The 27,282-nt window shown below is 41.1% G+C and overlaps 1 protein-coding gene and 1 non-coding gene across 2 annotated transcripts; one reads left to right on the top strand and one right to left on the bottom strand.

Annotated features, from left to right (window-relative positions):
- Positions 1-1,167: 1,167 nt before the first annotated feature.
- On the bottom strand, positions 1,168-26,688 carry NEMP2 (nuclear envelope integral membrane protein 2). The gene is made up of 9 exons (XM_032406094.1): positions 26,310-26,688; positions 16,954-17,069; positions 11,854-12,085; positions 11,655-11,727; positions 10,452-10,545; positions 9,523-9,637; positions 7,463-7,688; positions 4,120-4,296; positions 1,168-3,466 (listed from the first exon to the last, which is right to left on the bottom strand). Exons 1-9 carry the CDS (start codon positions 26,416-26,418, stop codon positions 3,343-3,345), a joined length of 1,266 nt encoding a protein of 421 aa, XP_032261985.1. The 5' UTR covers positions 26,419-26,688; the 3' UTR covers positions 1,168-3,342.
- Positions 18,746-18,849, top strand: LOC116638242. Its single transcript, XR_004300670.1, has one exon.
- Positions 26,689-27,282: the final 594 nt, after the last annotated feature.

Here is a 27,282-nt window from a genome sequence, read left to right as displayed (position 1 = left end):
AGGAAGGGTGGTCTTTGCCAATAGATGAGTATCTCTCATCACATTAGCAACGGTAGCCCCACTGAGGGGGTTGCATTAGACTTTGGTCTGGTGACATTAAACATGTGAATTATATAACAAACTTCCTTTGTTCTCTTTCTGCTCAAGCAACCTTCTTACCACCATTTGACCCCTCATAGGGGTCTTCTGGGAGAGAATCTGCTGGTTTTAGCAATTCAAGTGTTTTTAATCCTTATGCTGGTTTTATTTTTGGCTGTGAATCACTAAATAGACTATATGAATTGGCTAATTGCAATGACAAAAATCAGGGTTCTGAATCAATAAGGTCAAGATTCACACCCACGTGGTTAATTCATCAATGTCCTATCACCTACTGGGGGGTCTCTCAAAGGCAGCTTACTCCTGGGGTCACCTACAAACACCTCTGTCTTACGGCAGGCTTCTTTAAAATTCTACATCCATTATCTATGCATAACAGCTGGACAAAAAAAGCTGATTTAGAAAATTCTACTTCTCTAACTGGGAAATAATCACACACAGAATAATCCTTTTTCTTTTCTTGACACAACTGCAGGGGTCTTAATTCACCCACATGTTTAGATATATCGATCATCCATCATCTATTCCAAGCCCCTTAAGATCTGAAATTTCTTAAATTTCTAGATTAAAAAAAAAAGGTCATAAATTCAAATATTATCCTAAACATCAGATGGACACTCCCCTCTAATTCAGCCCTTAGTATTATTGGCAAATTGTACAACCAATTCACAAAGCATTTTTTGTGATATGTAAAATGTGTTTTAAAACCTTTAAAAATAACATTTGAATGATACAATTAAGCATGGCCACCTACGCTAAATCTCACCCACACATTTTGGTGTCAAATAGTCCCAACTTGCTAACAACAGTGAGCTTTTATGAGGCATCTTGCATAGGCAATAACACAAAGGGTTCAGCTGTGCTCTATAATTGCACACCTATGGTGATAGGAAGCACGAGGCCAACTTTCAACCACCTGTGAAGGGCAGAGCCATTTTACTGAATGATCATTTACACAGTTTAAAGGCCTTTAAATAAATAACGGGGGGGAAGGGGGAGAAAAAGAGAGATAAAGGAAGGGGGGGAAGAAGAGAAAAAAGATCTCCTATGGGAGTCATCATGGGGATTAGAACTGTAATAAAGCACTATAATAAACCCCAAATCAAATGAACACAACAGAAACACACCAAATGTATCACAAGTAATGCTTGTAATTGTTCAGCTTCTCACAGTTCTCACATAACAGAAACTGACAAATCCATGATTTCCTCTAAAAATAAACATGAAAAACAGTATCCCGGAACAATCTTGTTCTTTTCCTTTCATTGTGATGGTTAGCTTGACCCATGAGGTGCTGCTTCCTTCTGTAGTCAGCACGTCTTCAACCTGGCATAGGTAAGCCCTAGGGGGTCTGGCTGGGACAGCCCCTGGGAACTCCAGCTGACTGTTCACATGTTATTCACACATTCTGTCAAAAACCGCCTCCTGGGAGGTGAATGTGGTGAGCACAAGCATTAATACATCTGATACATTTATATCAGCAATAAATTTAATTATAAAAATATCAGATTAAACTGTAACAAAAGTGACATTAGAACCATTTATACTTATAAAACATCATCATCACAATCATCATAAATGTGAATGGAAGATTCTTTGGTATTTGAAATCAGTCTATGTGAAAGCACAGATTGAATTTCATGCATTTCACAAAAAATTGCAAAGCTCCTAATATTAAAAGGTACCTGGCCAAAAGAGAAACTTGTAAAACACTGACACACCGTTTCCAAGAGGAAATATCATGTGAAAATCAACATAGAAAGTTCCAAACGGTAACCATGCTCTTATTCAACAATTCAGAAACACTCTACTGAACTTGGCTCAGGAAAGCAGCTCCTAAGTTCTCTATGTGTCCTTCCTCCTTATCCTTTCTTCTAGTAAAAGGAGAGTCCTCATTCTTAAAGAATAGAGGCATAAAAAACCCACCACAGCAAAAAAAGACTATTTTTTCTTTATGTTTATGTTTCTTAAAGTGAATCAATTTAGCACATCTTAACCCTTGGATTGTTTTGCTGTGTTCACATCTTTTCTCAGCTTTTATGTTTGGCCTTCTTTCCCCAGGGTCAGTGTTCATAGTCAGTCCCTCATTTCACTCTGGAGAATCAAGAAAAAAAGGATATGTTCTCTGAAGAAAGATCACAAATCTGTTTTGTAGGAAACTGTTACAAATATATATAACTCAATTTTAAAAAATGGACGAGTCAACTCAAAATGTCACAAAAAGTTAAATGTCTTCAATTTCAACATACAAAAAACTACAGAATTCTCATTTCTAACTTTTATACATGTCTATAAAAATCTTATCAAGCTTTAAAATATAACCTTAGGAAATGCTTCTCTATCATAGTTATCAAATAGCTAATTGTCCATTATTTAAAAATAAGTCACCAATATGGTGAAACCCAAGGCTGTCGGGAGATGGCCTCTAGGCTCACCTCTGAAGGTTGTTTCCTACAACCCTGAGTTGTAGGAAACACTAGGATTGGAGTTCTAGTCCCAGTGCTGCCTCTAATAGCTTCGTAGTTATGGACAAGTTATTTAACCTCCCCAAACCTCAATTCTGCCATCATTAGTATTTTCCAAATTGTTCTAAAGAGTATTAATCTCATGAAAAAGGGTTCTGTGGTCAAATTAAGTCAGAAACTGCTGCATACAATTTCTCTTTAGGAGATTCACAATGTGCATTAGTATTATTAACGGCTCTGAGAAGTCCTACAGTACATTTGTTTAACTTTGTCTCAATCTTAGATGACCTCAGAATCCCTTTACTGACTAGCACTTATTAGCATCCTGGGGATTATACTTTGGATACACTGGTCCAGCGTATCTCAGATCTCTTCCAGCACTTATACTGATAACATGTAGGAAGAGCAATATAGTCTTTTGACACAAGTTCTGAGGGTTAAGAGAAGATTTAATGTCCTGGTGTTGACAAGGCAGATGTTTGTGTTAACTGGCTCCTTGAAGATCAACATGATTCCCCCGTTCCTAACGAAAATCTTCATTCAAGGAAAGTGGTAATGACTCTCACAGAACCTTGATGGCTACCTATAGTACAGTAAGTAGCAGAACTCACAAAGAATGAAAAGTTATCTTCAATATAGTTTAGTTTTCCTTTCCAGTATGACTCCTTCCCATAAATGCTTTTGCCACTGTTCCTAGAACAGTTCTGGCCAACGTTAATAGGACCCTCGCCCTTAACCCATTTCCTTGTCCAGAATGAAGTCAATGCACAGGTGGTCATCAGGCAGTCCTCAGGTTAAACAGCTGCTCTTCCAAGAAGGCACCCCCAAAGCCATATTGCTCTTCATGAAGACTAATTTCTTCAGGTGACAAGTGGCTTCCTCCAAGAACAAAGTCTGCAAATCTAATAAGTATTTTTTTGTTTTAAATAATGTTATCACAGAAAGGTTTATTTGGAAGATAACACGTTCTCTTGCTATTTATCCTCTTTAATTAAATTTGACTTATGGCAATAGAGAACAGCATTTATACACTGGATGTAAAAATGCAACGGCTTATGTGATCCTTCTAGAGATATTCAGGGAAAGAACAGAGAAGCAGGCAGACCTACAAGCACCGAGTGCTGCCAAACATACCCATTCCTGTTTTCTAATTCCTTCTCTCTTCTTTATTTGATTCATTACTCATTTGTCATTTCAGTATGTCAATACTTTCCCCCTTCAATGTTTAATTTGAGGGCACTGTTATTTGGATAAAGCTATGACGAAGGCAAAGAAGTAAGGAAAAAGATGTTGGGGCAAAGATGTCTTTCTTGATAAACTTTGAAAAGATCTTCCATAGCGGTAACTTCCCACCTGTAAGTGATCTTTCTGACCTTCCCTATCAAACACGTCAGTAAGTATCTGTCCTGACATTAGCAGTTCCCTCCAAGTCAGAGCACTGAAGAAAAAGCAGAACCCACATTGTTCCTAGTCTGAAGTACGTGTAACAAACTACCACAGTATTTTCACACTCATTCTAACGCACGTTTGGTCCAAGCAGCTGAGCAGGGCTTACTTGTTGGGAGCCTGGAGTCTGGAGACGACCAACCACGCGGGGAAGTCAGGCCTGCGGCAGGCGCGGCGCAGCCCCTCCAGGGCACTGTTCGTTTCCACATCCGCCTGTTCCCTGTACTCGTCTTCAGTAAGATACTTAACCACCAGCTTTTCTGATGTAAACCATTTCTTCATTTTCCTAAAACATGTGGCATGGTTTGCTAGATTCCTGGTCATATTTGACTGCTCAATTCAAACCTTAAGATTTATAAAAAATCATTTCTTAGAAAGGAACAGTAATACTTAACTTCCTTGATATCACACCGTACTCTCATGGTTCTTAGCGCGACTGAGGTATAGAGAACATGCACTGTCTGGACCGAACAGTACATTTCCTTTCTTCCTGGACCATCCTAAATTATGTTCCTAGGAATTTGAGGCTCAATTTCTGATAGACATATTAATTGTATTTCTCTTCTCAGTGATTTTTAATTGCACAATCAGACCATTAAAAGTCTGGCTCTTTTATGCTTGGTCTGCTCATTATCTTGGGCACTAATGGAAGCAATTCTTTGAGATGCGGAGACCTGGGAGAATCAATTACCACTTAGTTGCTAGCCCAAAAAAAAAAAAAAAAAAAAGAAGGGAGGATTTGTGGGATATCGCCTCCACCTAGTGGTGGAGATTCTGACTAATCCTAGAGAGGAGGAGTAATTATTGTACAAGGATGGTTTATGTACAATAATTTATAATAACTCCTCCTTTGCTACATGCTAAGGGGCTCATACTGGAATTTTTTTTTCCAATCAGGAAAAGTCCTAAAGGGAAGAATCTCATAAAAATGGCAATGATGATAAGGTATTAACACATATGTTACATTTATCAATGAGTTTTTAAAAATATTCTTGGGTGGTTTAAAATTTAACTTAACCAGAGATTCCCAAATCTACATGAGTATAAGAATTACCAGGAGGTGGTTTAAACATATATTCTCTTGAGGGTTGGGACCTGAAAAACCTTTAAACTTTTAAAGATTGTGTGGTGGTAAGGAGTCAGATTGGGGTACCACTGACATTATTTCCTTCTCCTTTTCTGAATACCTAGCCTGGTCTCCCTAGAGGAAAACCTCTGGTCTCTGCACAGAAGACTGGGACACAGTCCTGGCTTTGAGGTTTATCCACTGACTTGTCAACTGAGGCATTTCCTTAATGGTTCTGAGCCTCACTTTGCTCATATGAACAAAGTGAAAGCAATAACATCTACCTCATGAGGTCATTGTAGGGATTAAATGAGATATTTTATGTAAAGTGTTTAGCACAGTTAGTGGCCTATAGTGAGAGTTCAACAAGGACAATTAAGAGAGTAGCTACCATATACTAGGATATATTCAAACAGCTCTTTGTAAAACTAAAATACTATACAAATCAAGGTATTATTTCTCTGGTTTGTTATTTAACCTACATGTTCCTGTTTTTTTCCTGTTGTTCTTCGCGTAATTATTCACTAGCAAAATGAAAAGCTAAGGAAGTTACAAAACATTGTATTAAGTTCATGTTAACAGAATGCACAGCAAGTGCCCAGAAGGACCATCATGCAGATAACAGAACACACTTTACATTTGGCAGGGCAGCTGGATGTTTAAAGGCAAAGAGGCCCAAATTCTATCTTGGGTTCCTCAAGCCACAAGCTTGGCGAAGGGCCGGAGGCCTGGGAGATGTGGACTGGCCAGTCTCCTCCTAGCAGAGGGACCTCTGGTAATCCCAGTCACCGTTGGCCTCTCAGGGCAGAGAGCTCTTTGGTCACAGCAGCCCCTCTGACCCAGCCCTGCTGCCTTTCAGCCTTGCCAACATTCTCTGCACAAGGGCCCTGTCCTGTCACTGGTACGTTTTTAACACTGTGGCACGGTTACATATGCAGTCCCAGATCCATAAACTACCACTTACCAGAGTCTCCTTCCTCTCAGCTAGGTTTGCCTCATAAATATTTATTAACTCCCTCACTGCCTCACTGTCTCACTGCCTGACTCTAGGCCCTCATCACCTCTTGCCTGCATCACCTCTTTCCTGCACCCTCGGGGCCTCCCGGTTATATACACCCTCTGTGCCAGAAGGCAGTTGGGCCACATCCTGCCACCCAGGGAGGTTCATGGTCTCTGCTTTGATCTTGACTGTTGAATGTATTTTTACTTTCAGATTAGTTACCAATATTTAAAGATAATAACAATTCACATTCAAATCCATATTCCTAGCTTTTCTAAAAAACAAACAAAAAACAGAAGATCTGGCAAGGCAGGGCCCATATTCCTACATGGCAACAATCAGCTCAAGCTGAGTAGTAACTGCCCCCTTTCTGATGAGGCTGCGCTATAGAATTTCCCACAGTCCTCATGATGGCCCCACTGCCTTACCCCTGCTCAGCATCACCCACTCAGTACCAGCCCCAAGCAACTGGATTTATAACTCCAGTCTAAGCAGCAGGCAGAGAATGCTGACTGAAATGCATAATGGCTTCTGGCCTCCACTATGTACAGGATCAGACTAGATTCCTTAACACAGCCTGTGATGCCTCCACAACCTTGCTGATGCCCACCTTGCTCACCAGCCTCATGATGCTACCAGACTGGGCCTTCTCCCTGTCAGGAAAGTCCTTTCCACATTTATTCACCTGGCTGTTTTAATTCACGGAGATTCAGCCTAGTAATTTCTTCTTCAGGAACTCTCCTGAACTCTGTGTGCCACAGTCCCTGAAGAGGTACATCTTAACACTTCAAAGATACAGAAATGTATGCTGCTGTCTCAACAAGTACACACCAAGGGAAGAAACTATCCCCTTCGTTTGTGCACCTGACACAAAAACAGGTGTTCAACTCAATGACTAAGGAGAGACATAATAAAGCTGTGGCAATAGAAGTTACCTCATCTCTCTTTCTGTATTTTCAAAGGGCTTAAGCCTTAACTTAAAACCTAAAAAAAAGTCCTAAACAGAAATAATACCTTTCAATTATTTTTCTAGCTCTATTTCATAAGCACAACAAATACCTTTAAAGCAATCTTGGGCCCTAATGAAAGGAAATGTAGAATGAAAGTAGAAATTTTAGGCAACCCAGAGTGCGCCACTAATTTCAGTGAATTCTGGGTGACCTGTAATTACCTAGTAATTGGGGGAAGTCTTCTGAAAGATTAACGAAGACTAGAAATGGAGATGGGATTCGATGCTTACGTTCTCTTTCCTCCTCCTCTCTCAAATCTCCAGATGAAATGTAGTTAATTATGAGACAAAATATGACACGTGCAAGAAACTTACCAAAACAGTAAATAAAATCAGAGATCAAAATGTCCAATTTACAAGGCAAAAAAGATACGCACCACCTCATATAACTGAATGCTTTCAATGGGTAGCGCAGACTCCTGGAGGACAGGATGAGGATCATAAGTGCATATGAGTACTGGGGCACGGTGACCCCACAATAGATCAGGAGCAGGGCGAGGAACCGCAGTGTCCACGTCAGAAGATTTACATTCCTTTCGTCAACAAGGGGCCCGTGTTTGTAACAAACAGCAAAGCTGAGAAATCCCACCATTAGGACATAGCCTGTAAAAAAGCAGAAGAACTTGAAAATTTGAACTTGAAAAGTTGTATGAAAAATCCTGGCACAGCCTTGACTTAAGCTAAGAACGTATCAGAAAGCCTTCATATTTAGGACTTATTTTTCCGAAGAAGTAAGATTGAAAAACACATAGAGGGATAGTTATTCCTTCCATGTGAGATACTACACTGCCTTCCGTAATAATTAAGGATATTTAATAATAAATTATTATGATATATATCTGTTTTTTAGTCCAGAGTCCTAGATGGACAAATGTTATCATGGTTGCTTTGGTCAGAATTTAAGCCTCAGCATATGTCACAGTTGGCTACAAACTCTATTTTTTATCTTTACTTTCTAGTTAAAAAAGGAAAATACAGTTTTATAGTGGAGGGATCAGGCTGCACCCGCTAGTGCAGTGCTCAGTTTCTGCACTAACAACAGTGGGGTAATGAGATATTCTGCATCTCCTGCTGGGATCCAATGTGAAACGCACATCTCCTCTTATGTATTCCACCGAAAGTGTTTCATTCATATCTAAGCAAGCCTCAAGGTCTAATTTCCAGTTCAGAAAATACAGGGGAGAGAGGAGCAAGTTAAATTATACCGCAAAGGAGTAATTAGAGAAATCCAGAAAGTGGGACACTCTATAAGACAACTAGATTGGTCTTTTCAGCATATCGCTATGATGAAAAAAGGAATTGTTATGGATTATAAAAGACTTACAAGACATAGTAGATGCAAAATATGGTTCCGGACTATATCTACCCTTATACAGACCAACCATCAAGGACGCCTATTAAATCTAAACATGACCTGAGTAATTTATGTAATTATTATTTTTTTAGATTTAACAGTTATTTAACTATAGAGGAAAATGCTCTTGTTTTTTAGAGATGCTTACTGAAGTAGTTAAGGGAACATACCATGATATCTATAATTTACTTTAAAAATACTTTATCATAGGGGCGCCTGGGTGGCTCAGTTGGTTAAGCGGGCAACTCTTGATTTCGGCTCAGGTCATGATCTCGGGGTCCTGAGATGGAGCTCCGCAGTTGAGTCCCCTGTCCAGCTGCGTGCTCAAAGAGAGTCTGCTTAAGGATTTCTCTCCTGCCTCTGCCCCTCCCCCTGCCTGTGCATGTACTCTTTCTCTCTCAAATAAATAAATAAATAAATCTTTAAAAAACATTTTTTTAATCAAAAAAAGGAGAGTGAGCTAAAGACAAAATCTTCAAGGAAAACAAAAAATTGATTGCTTTTGTTTTGGGTGGGTGGACTTATGTGAAAAATTTGGTGCTAAGGGGTTAGGAGAAAACTGATCCTCCCATTCTCCATTATTTCCCAATTAAAACAAATAAATAATTTTAAAAAGTTGTTTTTGGTTACATGAAATAAGAACAAGTGGTTTCTTAATAGCCTGTTTCTGAAAATTCAAGTTTTCATTAGTCATTTATATTTAGAACTTCTCACCTTTCATGCTGAGTACATTAAGAAAAAGAAAGAGCCACATTTCAGAGAAATTTTTTCATTACAAGTTAGATCTGGTTAGAGCTTAACCACAATTCAATAGCATAAAAGCAGTCAAAAGAGACAAATACTTTTGTGCTCTTTTGATCATTAGTACAGAAAAAGAAAGATGTCATAGGGAAAACAGTCTAAAATGAGATCTAATGAACTGAAATCATCAACTGTGGGAATAAAATAAAATATTTTTAACAGCACTTCTCCTTAGTTCAAAAGGAAAATTTAGATGCCAGAGAGAAACATTTCCAAAGAAGATCTCCAGTTGTACTTTTCAGCTTTACCAATAATAGGACATATTTTTAAAAAATTACCTACCTAATATATATATTCTGTTTTCATGCCATTGCCACTTCAGATCCTCCATCAATCGGCACACAACATAAACTGAAGCAAACCAACAACCAACCATTAGAGCCCAAAAGGTGCTATACTGTGTGTGGAAGAAAATAAATGACAGTTTTTGGTTCATTCACTCACAAAAATAGGAGTAAGCAAATAAACCCCTGGTATTAGAAACTTCTACATCAAATTGCATTGAAGTCAATTCAAGATACTCTCTAGAGTCTTGTTAAAGTTATGGTCCATGAACCAGCAGCATCAGCATCACCTGGGAGCTTGCTGGAATGCAGACTCTCAGGCCCCATGGCAGACTCTGAGTCAGAATCTGCATTTCAATAGGATCCTCAGTACATTAAAGTTGGAAAAGCACTGTTTCAAAGAAGAAATTTATCTCAAAATAATGCCAGTGTTGCAAGCTTTAATCAGAGTATCTGCAACATTATCATCATGAACTAATATTTATCCTCAACTAAGTGCAGAGCTCTCTTTCATTAAAGGTGTTTTGGGAACTAATAATAATGAAGAAATCCCCATGTGTAGCAATGTAGGTATTCAAGGCCTTGATGGTTCAGCATCACAACATTCCTCAGCTCTGCTAAGACGAGACAAATTTCTACTCAGCATAGGTCAGTCCCCTGCCACTCATAAGAAAACTGTATTACCCAAAAGTAAAAGGGTCTCAAAAAAATTATCATCAAAACTTAATACTTACTTTAGGGTATATATAATAACAAATAAAAATGGAATCTCTAGAAAAAGATACATTTTAAAGTCAGTTTATACAACGCAGAAATACAGTCTGAATTAGGAACTGTCACAATCAATGTGAATTAACTTTGATCAATTTTTCAGTTCTATGAGATCATGGTTTCCCTCTTTTATTCATTTATACACAGTATGCCTACCTTAGGAATAAACCTTTTCACCAGCAGCAGGACAAAGACTAAGGTCATTAGAACACCTAGCACGGTCCCAGAAGAGTAAAAGAAAATAGGACTTCTGTCAAGACAAGCAGATAAAAGCCATTTAAATGCTAAGCAGCACTTTCAGTATTAAAACCATGTTTGACCTGATGACAGTAGCCATAAAGAATACTAAGGAGAAAAACTCAGAAGATAGCTTTAATTACATCCTATACTGTTAAAAAATGAAGCCTGTACTTGAAGTTTATGGTAAATAGCTTGCCACTAACTCAAAACAAAATGTCTGAGTTACCTTCTATGTTTAGAATCTGATGCAAGAGGAATTAGTGAGCACCTAACATGTAGCAGATGCTGGTCTGCATGCATTCACAACAGCCCTGTGAACCGGCTATCCATGTCTAAGTTTCACAGAGGAGAAAACAAAGGCACCAAAAAGTTAAAGACCATCCCCAAGTGAGTATCTGCCAACTGGAGGATTCAGGCTTGCAGCCTAGTTCCTCTGAATCCAAGCGTTACTCTTCAGGCTATGTAACTAACATTGGGTTTCTAAAGGCCACGGATTACATTAAACACACTTAATTATACTACGAGAAAGATGAACAATATTAAGAATAGCAAGCTAAGAAGTAAAATATTACTGGAAAAAGACTCCTTTTTCATGAGAGAAGTTGTAATACACAAAATATCAGGATAATATGTTTATCCAAGAGTCAGATACTTGTTAAATTCAACCTTGTGTATCAGAGCCACGAATCTTGGAGACAGCTTGAATCTAATAGAGAGAGCAAGGCATCTGGCATCAGAAAACCTGAGTATAAATCTCAGCCCTAGCAAGAACTAGTCATGTGATGATGAATGTTGGTTTTCTCATCTATAAAATGAGAACAATAATACAGAGCTTACATAATTGTTAAGAGGATCAGATTTTAAAAATGCATATTAATACATAACACAAAATAATGCATGTAAAAGCACTCTGTAATATATACATACATATCATGTGTACTGTTACTAGTTTTTAAAGGCCTTTCAAGCACTATCTTTAGACCTATTGTTTGTAAAACCTAAAGCAAGAACTACAAGCTAGTACGGAAATATTTAACATAGGGTCAAAATTGTCCTATCCTCTTTTTAAAAGGATAAATGATAATTCACAAAATTAAGAAAGTAAAAATGGATACTTACTGACTCAACGTCTTTGCATAAAAGAAGAGGAAAATGCCTGCCACAAACACAAGGAAGAGTTTGAAATCTACAACTGGAGTAAAAAAGACACACACAACAAAGATTTTGTGTCAATGTAGTTAGTGAAAAAAGAGAAAAGTCAATTTATTGAAATGTCACTCCAGAAAAACTAAATCCAGAAAATCAGAAAAAGACTTACTGTTTCGATTCACACTAATTGTATAGAAAAATATCTTCCTGACAGGCTTCACAGAAAAGCACATGGTCTCTCCATATGGATTGATGATTATGGTTATTTCATTAGACTCCTTTGGTGTCCAAAAATTATGAATCATACATTTGATAAAAGATATAACGGTTTCTGGATACTGACAATTATGTCTTTCTGTGATATATACAATATTGAGCAGGCCTGAACTGGTAATTTTCACCTATAAAATAAGAACAAACAAATCTATAAACACATAAGCTCCTTCTCATAAGCTCCTTAAAATCATGAGCAGAGGAGTAAAGAAAGCCCGAGATAATGGAGTAAAGAACAGACAGTCAGATGTACACAATTCCAGGGATCCCAGCGATGGACCTACAGATCTGTGTTTAGTTTGAACATACTGGAGCAGCACAGAGACTTTGCAAAGTGGATGTTTCTTCCCTCGAGTTGTAGGTGATTTAACTCCCTCTTCTAGCAAGTCATATGGCCAAGGGACATGGGAAAAAGGATGGCAGAAAGTAATAGGTGGCAAACTACTTGGTTTATAATGGGGTTTATTATCTCTACCATTGTCTACTGTGTTTGAGAAAAAGCACTTCCTCTGGATCAGCTGCGCATATGTAATTCAGGCTTCTCTCCCCATGCCCTCTGAAGAAGAATCCAACCACGGGTCCTATTCAAGTCTCACAACAAAGTACTGGCTACAGTACCAAGCAGACAGTGACAATCCAGTCAGTGATCATTAAATGACAATTGTGCTGCTGCCTTTGTCTGTCCCTCTCTATTCATACTCTTCTTTGTTCAAGAGTAAGGTGAGCCAGAAAAGGGGAGTGAGATCACCAGCTCTGAATCTCGAGCATCAGGTGATATAACCCACTACCTACCCTCATTTCTCTTGGATGTTAGCTCCTGGCTCACTATTGCTCTCTCTCTCTTTCCTGTCATACTTCTCAGGGATTCAATATGCACAATATATACACCAAACTCCTTCCTATTCTCTGACTTTCAGCATCTTGAACTCCTCTCCTCTTGTAGTCTTGTCCTCTGCCTGACCTCAGCTAATCACTCCCATGGCCACACCCTGGACCTTGTCATTACCAAACTACAGGCCCTCTACAGGTTGTTTCATGCATCCCACTGGCTGACCACCAACACCTACCTTTCCAGCATGCCCCTTATAGGACCCTGAACCCAGGAAGCCTTTGACCCCACCATGGATCAAGCATTTTTCCCCTGCTCCTCACCCCTTTGACGTCCTTAGGCCCTTCTTATCCAGCTAAATTCCATGATCAATGATTATAAATCATTCCCTTGCATGTACCCCTGACTCCTTTGCGCTATTCTTGCTTTGTCACACCCACCTGCAAAATCCAACTCTCCACCCATTCCACTCTTGCATTTTGACCACCAAATGGTGCTAGATAGACACACAGCTGTCTGACTACACGCCCCTGAGTGTGAAACTGAAATGGGACCTGAAGCTACAGGCGATCATACCACACATTCCTATCTACTCTCCACTCTCTTCAACAAAGATTTCACAGCTTTTCTTTCCTTAATACCAACACCTCCTCCTCATCCTCACTCTTGGCTGAAAATGGAAGAAGACAATGTCAACAGGCTCCTATCCCATTACCCAACCACCGGTGGGCACCTGCAGGCACGTGCTCTGCTTCCTGCCTGTGGGGAGGAATTTTCTGCCACACAGGAGATTTAAAGGAGATTCTAAAGGCACTGAATCAGATCCACCTTTGTCTACTCAAGGACATCCTAATACTTCTTCCCTCTCTATTGGACCATCCTATTGATGTGGGAAACAAAGGCAAAAGAAAAATTAAGTTTCCTTTCTACCTATAGCCCACTGATAAGTCCTTGAAACAGGGAGAGTGACATTCCTCTAGAAACTCAGCTGCCTCAATGTTAATACTTTGCTAAGGGCAAAAGGCAATCTTAGCCCAACCCCCAGGATCCTGTAAGTCTATTTTAACATATAAAAATTCCTTTGGAAACTTCCTTTATCTCTACCGCCCAAGATACATGTCGGCAATCATCCCCCAAGCATATGACCCACCAATATACATCTGAAGGGTCTCATGACTCAGGTTTTATTAGTCAGTAATAAATGACCTTTTCCCAACAATAGCTAGCCCTCTCAAGGTCCTGGAAACCTTGCTTCCAAAATTCCTGAGAGACTTACGCTGTCCCTAACCCCCTCCCAACTTGAGAGTATATAATGAGCCACTGCTCATGATCTCAGTGCAGCTCTTTCTGCCCATGGTCCTGTCGCCGTACTTTAATGAACTCACCTTTTGCACCAAAGATGTCTCAAGAATTCTTTCTTGGCTGTTAACTTCAAACCTTAACATCTTTCCTACATCACTATCAGCATACAAACATGTTGATACTTTTCCCATTGGGGGGGGAAGCCTTCTTTTGACTTTACTTTCCCCTCCAACTATCCCCTTGCTTCCCATTGCAAACAAATTCTTTTAAAAAGTTGCCCATACCTGCAATCTTCAGTTCTTTTCCTCCCATTCTCTCTTTAACCCTCTTCAATCATGGAGTGTTTCATTCCCAACAGGCTGTCCCTGACAAGGTCACCAGTGGCCTCCATGTTGCTAAATCAAATGGCCAATTCATTCTCAGTCATTGTATTTGATCCATCAACAGCATTTAGCACTGCTGATCATTCCCTTCTCCTTGTAATACCTTCTTCCTGCAGCTTCCTGGACATCTTCACTTGTGCTCCTTCTCTCTCTCCTCTGCTGGCTCCTTCCTCCTCCCTGTATATAAGACTGACCCAAGGCTCATCTATTGGTCCTCCATCTAAACTCACTCCTTAGCACTGTCTATAAACATGCATCGCTGCTTCATTTTGCAGACAGAAACACAGGAAAGACATAGAATCTAGTAAGACTGACTACCCACAAGGGCTTGGTAGGAATGGGTAGAGGAATGAGGGGGCGTGACACTTCTCTGAGAATACTTCTGCACAGAGTTGTGATTTAAAACCATATTAATACCGTACCTACTAATAAATGATAATAAGATCAACTAAGATAGGGAAAAACCCTGGGAAAACAAATAAAAACAAATATATTTCAAATGGAAATGGAAACAAATAAAACCCAATATATTTCAAATGAATAATATAACCATATTAAAGGAGGGTGTGTGGGAATAAATTAACCTAATTCTGGAGCACAGTATTTAGACTATATACTCTTTTTTTTTTTTTTTTTTTTTAAAGATTTTATTTATTTATTTGAGACAGAGAGAATGAGAGAGAGAGAGCACATGAGAGGGGGGAGGGTCAGAGGGAGAAGCAGACTCCCTGCCGAGCAGGGAGCCCGATGCGGGACTCGATCCAGGGACTCCAGGATCATGACCTGAGCCGAAGGCAGTCGCTTAACCAACTGAGCCACCCAGGTGCCCCTAGACTATATACTCTTAAACTAGAGGTAAAACACACTCTAAACAAATATTGACAAATAAATAATAGACAAATTATTATTCTAGCATTAGACAAATAAATCAATATATTGAGAATAATGAAAACCAGTTTCCCCCATCAGAGAAAAAAGTTACAAATATGGCAAGGAGAGAGATTAGAATGAACCCAGTAGTATGGAAGATATCAGAACTCATGTTTCTCAACAGATGGAGAGACAGAAATAGATATGTGCACAGGTGTATGGGTGTATATGTTTCTGTGTCTACACATATGACAATGGTATCCCAGCACTAATAAACACACCTAACTCTGAATGCTCCTTGAAAAAATGTATGATTCCAGAGCTGGGTTTAAGAAATTATGAGATAAGCCTGGAACATCTTGTTTGCCAGAAGATGCTCAAATGATAGGTACAAATTAAAAGGACACATGAGCTACTCTGAAGGTGCTCCTACTGGCCAAATCTAGGACAATTTGAATGTCAAAATAAATAATGAGGTAATGGATTATAATCCACTGAATCAATTTGCAATCTGTAATACTATGTGGATATAAATAAACTGGAGGAGGAAAAACTCCTCCTTATTGAAGAGTGCTGATGAATGTCGAAAGAATAATGGAATTAGAAAATGACCATTTGATAAACATCATGATGATAATTGATTCATGCAAGCATCATCAATGGATGATAAAACTAGGGAGTGAAAGTTTGATGAGGAAAAGGATATCTACATAGTTTCAAATTACCTCCTCAAAATACTTATTACAAAGGGCAAAATGGTCACTTTACAGTGGTAAAATTGTAAACTGCCAGATACCACCTTAACCAGGTGATCAAAGTGGTGTATATTATCAGTAATAGTACATATCAACATCATGTGCCTTCTGATATGCTGTCTTATCTTTTCCTTCAGCCTAGAATACACTCTCTTGGTATATTATCTTGGTAACTCACTAACTTCATTAAAATCTTTCTCAACTATCACCTTCTCAACAAGAACTACCCTGACCACTCTTTTTATACTGTAACTTGCTCCCCACCTCCCGCATTCCACCTACTTTACATTTTCTTTTTTCATAGCACTTACTTGTTTTATAATTTTCTTCTCTATTACATTTATGGCCTATCCCCTACCCCTAGGAGTATAAACATCACAGGAGCTGGGATCTGTTTTAGGATCCTAAGATATGGATGTATCCTAAGAGCCTATAATAGTAGTTCCTGGCACTTAGCAAGTGCTTAGTAAATATATTAAGTGCTGAATGAAGGAAGGTACTAGGCTACTGAGATTAACTATTACCTTGGCCATACCTGGGATCAGAGAGCAGTTGGGACAGCAATTATTTTAGAAAGTAGGAGAGAGGGTGTTGTCTTGAGTTGTGTCTGAACAGCAAGCACACTGTGCTCACTTAGATACCATATTTATTTGGAGTGGTTTGGAGAAGGGCTGACAGAAAGTATGAAGAGTTAATGTTCCCTTCCACACGTCCCTTTCCCTTCCACTCTATGTGATTCCCAAATCAGCTTTCATACTGATACACTGCTCTGTGTCATATAAAAGCTATTTTTTATTCTTGAAATAGTACATTTTAATTCTCAGTTCCTAAGACATGATTTAAATGTAGGCTCTTACCTGTATAGTTGACCACATGTATTTCCACTCCACTTGGGAATTTTGATTGTAGCAATAACAGTCTGAGTTAGAAGTTTTAATAAAATCCATTTCCTTTAGAGCTTTACACCTTGGAACTGAGAGATGGAAAAGAGAATATATTTCCTAAGAATATTTAAGTTCCCAGAATCTTATCTTTTTTTTTCTTTTTTATGCACAAAAATAATGCTATTTTTACATTCTCTAACCAATGAATTCTTCTACATGGTAATTATAGTCCCTCAGTCTTTCCAACCCACAGAAGACAGACAAAAAAGTACAGTCTAGTGTCAATACTCTTATGATATATGGAAGGCACTGTAAGAACACAGAGAACAGGTACTTCAATCTTGAAGTAAAGGGCAAGAATTGGGGGCAGCTTCCTAGAAAAGAGGAAATGTGAGTTGAGTACTGAAGGATAAGTCAGAGGCAATGAGACAGAGAAGACAGGTTAGAGGGTGGCGAGTATGTACAAAACCACAGAGATGAGGGAAATCTCAGAAGTTGTTCAGTCATTCACTGAGGATGGAGTGTGGGGATAGAGTGTGGGGAATACGTGAGGACCTTTCAACATCTGCAGTAGAGAGGTAAGCAGTGGTTACCACTTTAAGGAGTATGGACTTCACACTGAAAGCAGAGCACTGAAGCATTTTAGGTATCAAAGTCTCAGCAGGAAACTGCTGACACTCCAGAGGGTTTCACTGAAGAGTTCAGTGAGGATGTGGACAGAGTTAAGGCATTAACACTGTAAACTAAGGCACCATGAACTTCCTAGACATCAACAACAGCCAGAAGCCTTTAACATCCCTAGGCCTGAAACGGCAAAGGTAGGACTCGATGTTATTGGAGCTACTGAAGCCCGGGGGACAGTCTAATGGGATGCAAACCTTGCCAAAATGTAGGATGGTGGGATGAAGGTATGACTACTTCAACCTCTCTCTCCTGCCCTCCCATCAGGGCCTCTCACTGGCCAAACCCAATGGGAACCAAAGGGCAAACAAGCCCAGGTGATACAGTCCACAGATGCCAGCTTCCAGGCACCGAGCCGGGGAAGGAAGGACAGAGAATGGGGATCTGTGGGAACAAACAGAGAATAACCAGTTTAATAGGGAAACAATAGGTACACAGTTGTGTTTTAGAAAAAGCATTCTATAAGCAACGTGCAATTTTAGCGGTGAAGAACACTGAAAGTAGAAGAACCACTGAGGAGGCTACTGAAGCAATCTTAGCAAGAAATGAACTAGGTAGGAGGGATTAAAGACCACTTACGACTGGGATCAACAGACTTTGGAGATTCATTAGATGAGGGAGAGCAAGAAGATGACATGAAAGTTTCGGTAAGTGGAGAGATGGTGAGGCCCTTCACCCAGATAAGGAACATTGGAGAAGATGCAAGCTTATGCAGGGAGAGGGGGATGAGTTCAATTTGGGACATAACTGAGTTTTGGTTGTGGGACTAAGTGAAGATGGATAGGTCTGCAGCACAGGAGAAATTTGGAGACAGAAGTAGATACATATGTGTATCTGTGTCTGTGTGTATAAATATATGTGCATTTGTGTGTTATATGTAACATAAAAGTAATATATAACACAACATGACACATATATAATATATATTATATATACATATAATATACATATACCTACATATAATATACAGAGGAGGAGAGACAGGTGCTTCATTAGAGGGTAAATAGCATAAGAAAATTGTAAAGTAATGGGATTGATTTTATTCTGTGGCTGCCTCTGTATCTGAATTTAAAATGAAGTGAGATGCCCTTTTCTCCTCAGTCAGTGCTGAAGGCCAAGATCCGCCCTTGAGGATGGCTGTCAGGGCTGCCACACGCCGGCAGGCTTGTTTTCCTGCCTCAGACATCTGTAGTTGCAAGTTTCCTGCCTCTAGCTCTCCTTGGATAGTGCCAGGCTCTCAGGAGCTGATCCTGGCCTGCGTTGCCCCACAGGTAGCTTGGCCCCCAGCCTGCCCCACAGCCAACGCCTAAAAAACACACCTAAACACACAGTCATCTACCACAAAGAGGCCTGTGAGGGAGTGTGGTCTCTCACCTCCTGCCCTCCTACTAAACAATGGCTTTGGCCCCTGGGCATATCATTGGAGGAGGAGAGGGTGTCCAAAAGTGGGGAATTCTGTGGCGGAAGGGGCATCCGAGGCCACCTAACTCATTGCTCCCTGCCTGGATTCGTTCGGGTACCAGCCAGGCCGCTCGATCCATCTCGTCAGAGGCGTGTCTCCCACATAGGATCCCCTACAGGACTGTGAGGTGCGGGGTGGTGAGGAAGAGCCGTGAGTGGGTGCCGGAGGGAGCAGAGCTCCGCAGGCGTCAGGGCGAGGAGGTCAGACCCGACACTTGGAACAGCCGCCACAAGCACGAGCCCCGCTCCTAAGGGGTTAGCTTTATCGAACCGACAGCTCCGGCTCCACACAGTTGCAAGGGGCAAGTGTTCTATGTTGAAGTGCTTACTTCCATCAGCTCACAAAATAATGTTTTAGAAAAGTTTTCAAGTGCTGTTTTTCTTCACTAACAAAAGTTCTGAAAGCATCTTATTTTGTTCTAAAAGCAATTTATTGCTTTTAAATCACTTTCTGTGAGGAAAAAAAAAAAAAAAAAAGTGAACTGAGATGAAAGTCATAAATTCTTCTGGATCCAGGATCGGGTGTCACCACTACATCTGTCAATAGGAAACAGGCACAGAGAATGCTATGGGCACACAGAGAAATGGGCCTTATGCCCATCCCCCATCTCCTCCAAGGAAAGTATGGTCAGCTGCTCCAGAAAAACCCACAATGAAGCTAGAACAACCTGCTACACCAAAGTTGGGGAAAGACTGAGTAACTAGTAACTAGTCAACAATTACATCCATTTAGGGAATAATATTGAATAAGCCCACAGAGGTCCGTGTCCTAGCTAGAAGCATCCTAAGCATTCAACTGGAGAAAGTGGAGACAGACTTGGGGAGAAGACAGCAGAGAATACCCACCGATGTAACTGCATAAAAGTCACGAAGCTACACAAAGCAGGAAAGTCACATGAGAATCCAGTAATTTCCATCGTGACACTGTCAGATCATTTAATCTTTACTCTTAAATTGTGAGGAAATGCATGTATTTTTTTAATATACCAACAAATTTGCTGAGTCTGAGAGACTGAGATGCAAATACAAGATTCTAAGAGACAGGTCTCAAAAAGGCATGTGAAGGAAGGTCTAGAGGCGCTCTGCTAGATACAGGATACTAAAAATTAAAAATGCATCCCCCCGCATGGCCTGTTTATATACAAGACCAAAAGGAGAATGCAGAACCAGTGTGACGACACAAAGCAACCAATGCTGAGGCGAATTCTTGGGTATATCTGAGATGCAAATGACTCCTGGCCACAGCCTACACAGGGGAGAGGGCACTCCTGGACATCCAAGGGCTGGCAGCTAGTTGTAGAAAAGACCATGTCAAAGGCAGTGTAGAACCTGGGAGCACCTGAGCAACTAAAGCACATTAAAAGCCTTCAGCTAGTGAGAGCAGAGGTAGGACTGGAAGGAGGGCTGTGGACCAGTCTTCTGGTATCCCATGTTCTGCCTCTGCAGAGTCTCCTGTGGTGTCTCCGAGGAGGAACAGGGCTACACCAGGTGGCGAGAGTTGACAACTTTACACTGGGGGTCCTCAATAAAAGAGAGGAATTCCTATTGTTGGAAAGGGAATGCATTCCAACAGGACAGGGAAAGGGGGGAGGCCTCACGTCCACAGACCCCAGCAGCCTCAGACCACTGTAAGAACATTAACTTCCAGCCAGTTCTCTCTTCAGGTTTACTCCTAATACCACACTTGTGCTCAATGCTGGGCACTTTTTTTAAGGGTGGCCGCAGGGCTACTCCCCGCGTCGCCTCTCCTAGTGGGCTCCTCTACTTGGAGAAATCAATCCCCATAAGAACAGTGAACTACTCCTCTTGTTAGTGGTGTGACGGAATATCCTCTTTCTGGGACCTGAACTTTGCAAACAAATGCTGCCTTCCAATGAGTTTTTTTTCCACTTGGTCCTAAGACTATCTCCTAAGTCATTTGATATCTGTAACTCCTAAGAGCAAGATGGTGTACTTTAAGTATAGCGCAATAATTTGAATTTAGAAGTAAATGCTTCTCTGTGATCCAAGCCAGTCTCCTTGCACTTGGATTACTGTAATAGCCTTTTAGCTGGTTTCCCTGCTTCCAGAATTGCCCCTACAATGTTCCCCTGCAACCCATTCTCCAATCAGCATACAGATCTTTTAAAAACATCAATCAGAGCACATCATTTACCTGCTCAAAACTGATTACTTCACACTGCACCCATAATAAAATCCTTCCTCCCTTCCAAGTACCTAGTACCTCTGACATTCTCTCCTCTACTCTTCCTTCTCTCTCAGGCCACACCAGCCCTCCCATCCTCAAGATGCTGAGACATTCCTGCCTCAAGTTTTCCTACTTGCTGATTCCTTGACCTGCAATCTGCTCTCTCCAGATTTTGGCAGAGTTTGCTCCTTCTGATAATTTAGGTTTGCCCAAATGTCACCTTCTCAGGAAGGCCTTCTCTGACCCTACTGTCTAAAATGGCACACTCCAACCCCTTTCACCCACTTTCTTCTCACTCTGCTTTATTTTTTCCTCATATTATTATTATTTTATATTCTGTCTCTCCATAAAATTAGGGACAGCATGTTCATTACCGTATCCCCAGCCTTTAAATATCTGTCTTTTGTATGTGTGTTATAAGTTGAGAGGGTTAGTGGGTTATTTGGGCATGCATAACCGAGACAATGAAAGCCTAGCCAATCTTTGTAAAAGGCTGCTCATACTCTGGTTTCTCTTCAGATCTATAAATCTTTCGCCTTTTGTAAAAGGCTGCTCAGTACCAGTCAGCATCATAAAAGGAGGTGCACTCTGGCCCTCCCCCTTGAAGCAACCTGATGTAATCAGATACCCTATCCAGCCTGTGTCACATCCCACCTACAGAGCCCACAGGCTACATCTCCCCCTCACCCTACTCCATCATCAATATACCTTAACTACAGGGTTGAAAGCTGTAATCCTGAAGATCCCTTGGGCTAGGGACCTTCTTCTTTATCCTCCCCGGACACAGAAGGGCAGAGAGAAGCAAGAGACAAGAAGCTTGTTTTTGTTTTACTCATATATGGTACATCAGTGTATTCTGCATAAGGGACCTCTCAGTTAGAAGAAAGGAACTTGCTCTGAATTTCTCCTCGGTCCTCTATAGGATTAAGTAAAGTACAGATGGAGGTAGGCTGCTCTGATATTGATACCTATGGAAACACTACTAAAGGCATGTTGTAAAGTGTTCCCCCTGGAATTCTCCAGAGTGGCCTCTGGCTTTTGAGGTGAAGTTGTTGTCAGATTTACACAATACATGAGACATAACAGACAAGGTATTAGCATTTCATGGTGTCCTCTGGTTACCCTCATTGTTATTAACTTTCTTCAGAGATGAATTTCATTCAATCCACATAAGAACTCCTAAATATCCAAGGAACTAGAAATTCACAGCCACAAGAAACTACAGATCTAGCTTCATGTGAGTTCATATAAACCTTAAGCCATAGGCTAGTTGGGCTAAGCACAAGACAGTGACTGCGACAATCAAGATTGTTATCTAGGCTTCTTCTAGAGACATTTTATTATTCAGTTTCTACTTCCTCCATCCCAACCTAAGGGTGGGAAATAGAAGATGTAGCCAGCTGGACTGCTTATCTGAACTCTATCAGCTGTTCAAGCCCTGAAGTCTGGGAAGCTGCCTGCATCTCTGCAGGGGTCATTTACTCACATGACCTCAGTCTTCGCTGGTTCATCCTGCTAAGATGGAACTTCCTGGAGGTAGATGTAGGCAAACCCAAAGATATCACAATGATATCAACAAAATCCCCTCACAGTGCAATCTAGAAAACAGAAGGGAATTTCTAGGGATTCAGAAAAATGTACTAATAATCATTCATCTGATCAGAAGAAAACAATACCTGCCTAGGGACAGCTACTGCTTCCATGTGACGTCGGATATGTTTCCACCCTAGAAGGTGCCCCATAACCTAGGTATTCACTTCCTCAAACCTGATCCCAGAAAGATCTGGAAGTGTAGGCTATCCCAGCTCTGCCTCATCTCCTAAGCACCTAGGTATATCTGCAGGACCAGTCCTGACAAGGCTGCATCTCTAAGCCATGAAAGGATCATCACCTTCTGTAACTCCCTGCAGTCCTCAGAAGGTTCTCTTGATTCTGCAATAAACCTGACTTTTGACTTTCTGGACAATTATGCCCAAACTGCTAAGACAAAGCACAATTATTTATATTACCAAAGGATTAGTCAGGGTTACCTTACCCAATGAGATTCTTTAGTTCATTTTAAATAGCACTCAATTTATAAATATTCAATTAATCGAATTTTAAGACTACATAGCTTATATAAAAAAGGGACACATGGGTTATCACCTGCTTTAACTAATAAATTACATTTAAAATTACTCCTTTGTACCGCTTTTGTCATTTATTAGCTTTCCTAAATGTAAAAGGATATATTTAAGTTAAAGAATTTAGTCATACATAAGGTAAAAATATTCAGTCAAAACTTCAGAAAAGGGCAGGTAATACTTAAACCTACTTACAGAATATGCTAAAAATAAAAAGCACAAACACTCCTCAAATCTTAGCAGATCTTAAACAACCTCTAACAAAAATATTTCAGCAATGTTCCTTCTAAAAATTTAACCTTTACATGGCCCTCATATGGGAAGAAAATATCTTCAGATGAAACTATAATAGAATAATAAAATGACTTATTAAATTAGACTGCCATTTTCTCCATTTGGCCTATTACTGCTTTTCTTTTGGGACAAGGAGAGGGAAAAAAATAAAAACAGAAAGCAAAAACCAACAAAACTTAGCTCCTGAAAGTGCAAAGGAAGGATTTTTCTAGGTATTATTTGTAAATTTGCATTTTCAAAGGAGTTAGCATGGAGCACCAAAGTTAGATGGTAACTTTTCTATTAACGCTAGTTTTTTTAGCCAGACTTAAATATAAATCTTGATTTTTGTTTCTCCAAGAATGTGCACAGAGAATGAATCTGAAATTAGCACATGCTGATGCACATTCAGACTGATTTTAACTTCAAGGACTGATTTTTCTTCTCCATAGATGAATGTGAAAGCTGTGATTTTCAAATGGCCTATCGCTACATAGTTCAAGCCTGGGAATTCAATGCAGTGGCCTCAACTACATCCTAAGACAACACATGGTTTCTAGGGTCCTCTCCCCTTGGCTGCAAACTATGAATAATAACTCTTCCTTTTAGCCAGCCAACTACCTGCCTCTCCTGTGTCACTTGCCTCTGACTTTCCTCCAAATAGGATGACAGAAAGCTGGCCTGGCTCTGGATGTTCTCTATTTTATGGAAGGGTGTGTGCATTCAAGACACAATTTTACAACAGTTAAGTATCATCTAATCCAAGCTTCTCATGTTATAAATGGGCCCTATTATGAAAGGAAGTACCAGCTGTTTGATCTCAGTTCATAAAACCACTTTTAGAGCAGCAGTGTTCCTTAGACCTAGTCTAGTCCAGAGGTTCCAATGTGGTGTCACTGGGACACCACAGGATCTCCACAGCCTGTCCCATAAAGCATATCTGGAATGGCAAGAGTTGCTATAAGGCTACATAAGTTGCCATTTTTCTTGGCTCTGGGCTAGAATTTTATCAATTCAGTGTACATCCTGCATGTCTTGGGCAGAACAGTAGTTCTGATAAGCATTTATGTAGCTCTCTGGTTAACAAAATAGAAGAAGTCATAGTTAACACCAAATGTTGTAACACAAACATGAGAAATATTGGGTTAACAGAAGGAAATAAAAAGGTGAGGAAAATACTGGAAACCATTCCGCAACAGAACAACTTTATTTTACTGACCAGAAAACCATGGTCCATAAAGATTATGTACCCGGACCAAGGTAATTCTACAAGTGGGTGGGGGCATGTAATGAATGTCTAGAAGTCAAGGTTCTGGGTGTTGGTCCAGGGCTACTTACAATTTTCTGGCTGCTGCCATGCTCAGAAACCCTCCTTCTTAGACCCATCTGTAATTTATTTTCTCATTAGTATAGACTGGTTACATTTCTCCCTACTAAGCTTGCCTTTCCTCGTCTATAAAATGGGTGTGTTAATGGTACTTACCCTCAGAGGGCTATTATAGGTATTAAATAAATAATTTAAAGCACTTTTAACACTGCCTAGCACTTAGTAAACACCCAACAAATGTCTGTTCAATGAAAACTGGTACAGAACAGTTCTCCAAAGTGTAACTCACTGCAAGATTCCCATGAGTTGGCAGCTCTGGCCGAATCTGATCGTTGTCTTCATCCTTAGACAAAGAACCCTGATTTCACTGGAGGAGGTGCTATGCCCAGCATAAAAGACCACACTTGCTTGCCTCCCTTGCAAACAGAGGTGGCCAATGAGATGAAGAGAAGTTGGTGGACAAAAATTCCAGGAAATCTTTTAAAGGATTTTATGCGGGGGGGGGGGGAGGAGGGGGGTTGTTGCAGAAACGTTAACGTCTTAGCATATTAGTAGCAGTTCTGGAGTTAGAACTCCTGACTCCTCCTTCTGTGCCAGGATCTTGAGAGCACTCCACGTATAGGCCATAACAACACTATGAGCAGCTACCATTTCTTGTTTCCTGTGCAACACTGTGCACACGTTAAACATTGCAACAGTCCTGTCAGATATTATCTGTTTTATATGTGACCAGTAGAGTGACTTGGTCAGGGGCCCGGGGATTTCGGTCTAACTCTAAAGCCAAAGCTCATACCCTCTTTTGTCTTGAGTCCAAAGTAATAGCTATAGGGAGAAATAGTGAGGTTTTCAACATAAATTGATGTACCATACAAAAGTCCTGTGTTGAAAGTCGGGAGACTAGGGTCAGTGACTAGCTGTGTGACCTCAGACAAATCAAACCACGTGTGGGCTTTGGTTGCTGCTTCTGTAAACGAGGGAACCGGGCTAGACTCTGAACTTCGCGGTTGCTTCTACTAAAATCATAAAAATGTCCAAGTGCCACCAAAGAGACCAGCAAGCCCAAGTAGGCGGAAAGGGAGGTTGGGCCTGCCGTGAGTGCCGGCCGCGCCCGCGGGGTAAGCCTGAGGGAACGAGGCAGCGCCCAGCCGGCTCCCTGCTTCTCGCCGCCGCCGGGGCGCAGGGAGAGCGTCGGCGGGGCGCCGGGGAAGCGGGTGAGCGCAGGGAGCCGGGAGCGGGTGCGCGCGGGCGCGCGCCCGCCGCCGGAGCCCACGGTTACCTGACAACGCCGCCGCCTCCTCCTCCTCTCCGCGCACAGCGCCTGCGGGCAGTGTGGACAATGGCGGCAGCCACAGCAGCAGCCACCACCGCCCCGGGGGCGGCCGCATCCCGCCCGAGACCAGCCCCGCGCCGCTCAGCCGCGGCCCGAGCCTTTGGGGGCCCGTTCGGCTGTTAGTAGCAGAAATGGCGCGGGGCCTACGAGGAGGATAAGGGGGCGGCGAGATCCGCACGCGGGAAAGGCGGAGGCCCCGCCTTCCCGGCGCGGAGGAAGAGTCGGCACGAAGCTTCTGCGTTAGCCGTTGGCTGTAGGGCACGGCTGGCCGAGGCCCGTGGGGCTCCCGGTAGCCCTCTCGCGGCCTCTCCCGGCCCCTCCGGGCCTCAGGGCTTCCGGGTCTCGTCTTTCCCTGAGGCGGTTGGGCCGCCCAGTCCCGTCAGTCTCTGGGCCAGGGTGGAAATTGTGGGAGGTAGGGGCCACTCTTCCGTGAATTTGCCTAAAACTTCCTTGACCCGTGTGTGACCTGCGGGGTTTTAGGGCTCAGCTCTCAGAGGTCTCTTGAGTGATGCTCTATGAAGGGGAAGACCTTTCAGGAACCCCCTTTTTTACAAATAAAAGTTTATTTTTCCTTTTTTTCATTTTCCTTTTTGTTTGTAACAATAACAAACTGGCAATTTAGTTGCTTAAGTAATACTGACTTGTATGTCTAAGCTCCTAAACACACATTTCAGTATAAGGAGGCTGTAAAACGTTACATCACCAATATTACATGTCTTAAAATTAGCTTGCATTAAAGAAAAGAAAACTACAGGAAACTGGTGGTTGCCAGAGGGGGTGGGGGAAGGTGGGCAAAATGGCAAAGGGGGTCAAAAAGTACACTTACAATTATAAATAAGTTCTGGTGATGTAATGTACAGTATGATGACTAAAGTTAACAATACTGTAATGTATATTTGAAAAGTTGCTAAGAGTAGCA

The sequence above is a fragment of the Phoca vitulina genome, unplaced genomic scaffold (genome assembly GCF_004348235.1).
Source record: "Phoca vitulina isolate PV1807 unplaced genomic scaffold, GSC_HSeal_1.0 scaffold1, whole genome shotgun sequence".
NCBI lineage: Eukaryota > Metazoa > Chordata > Mammalia > Carnivora > Phocidae > Phoca > Phoca vitulina.
The sequence above is the reverse complement of the archived record's forward strand: the minus strand, read 5'-3'. Positions and strand labels throughout refer to the sequence as shown.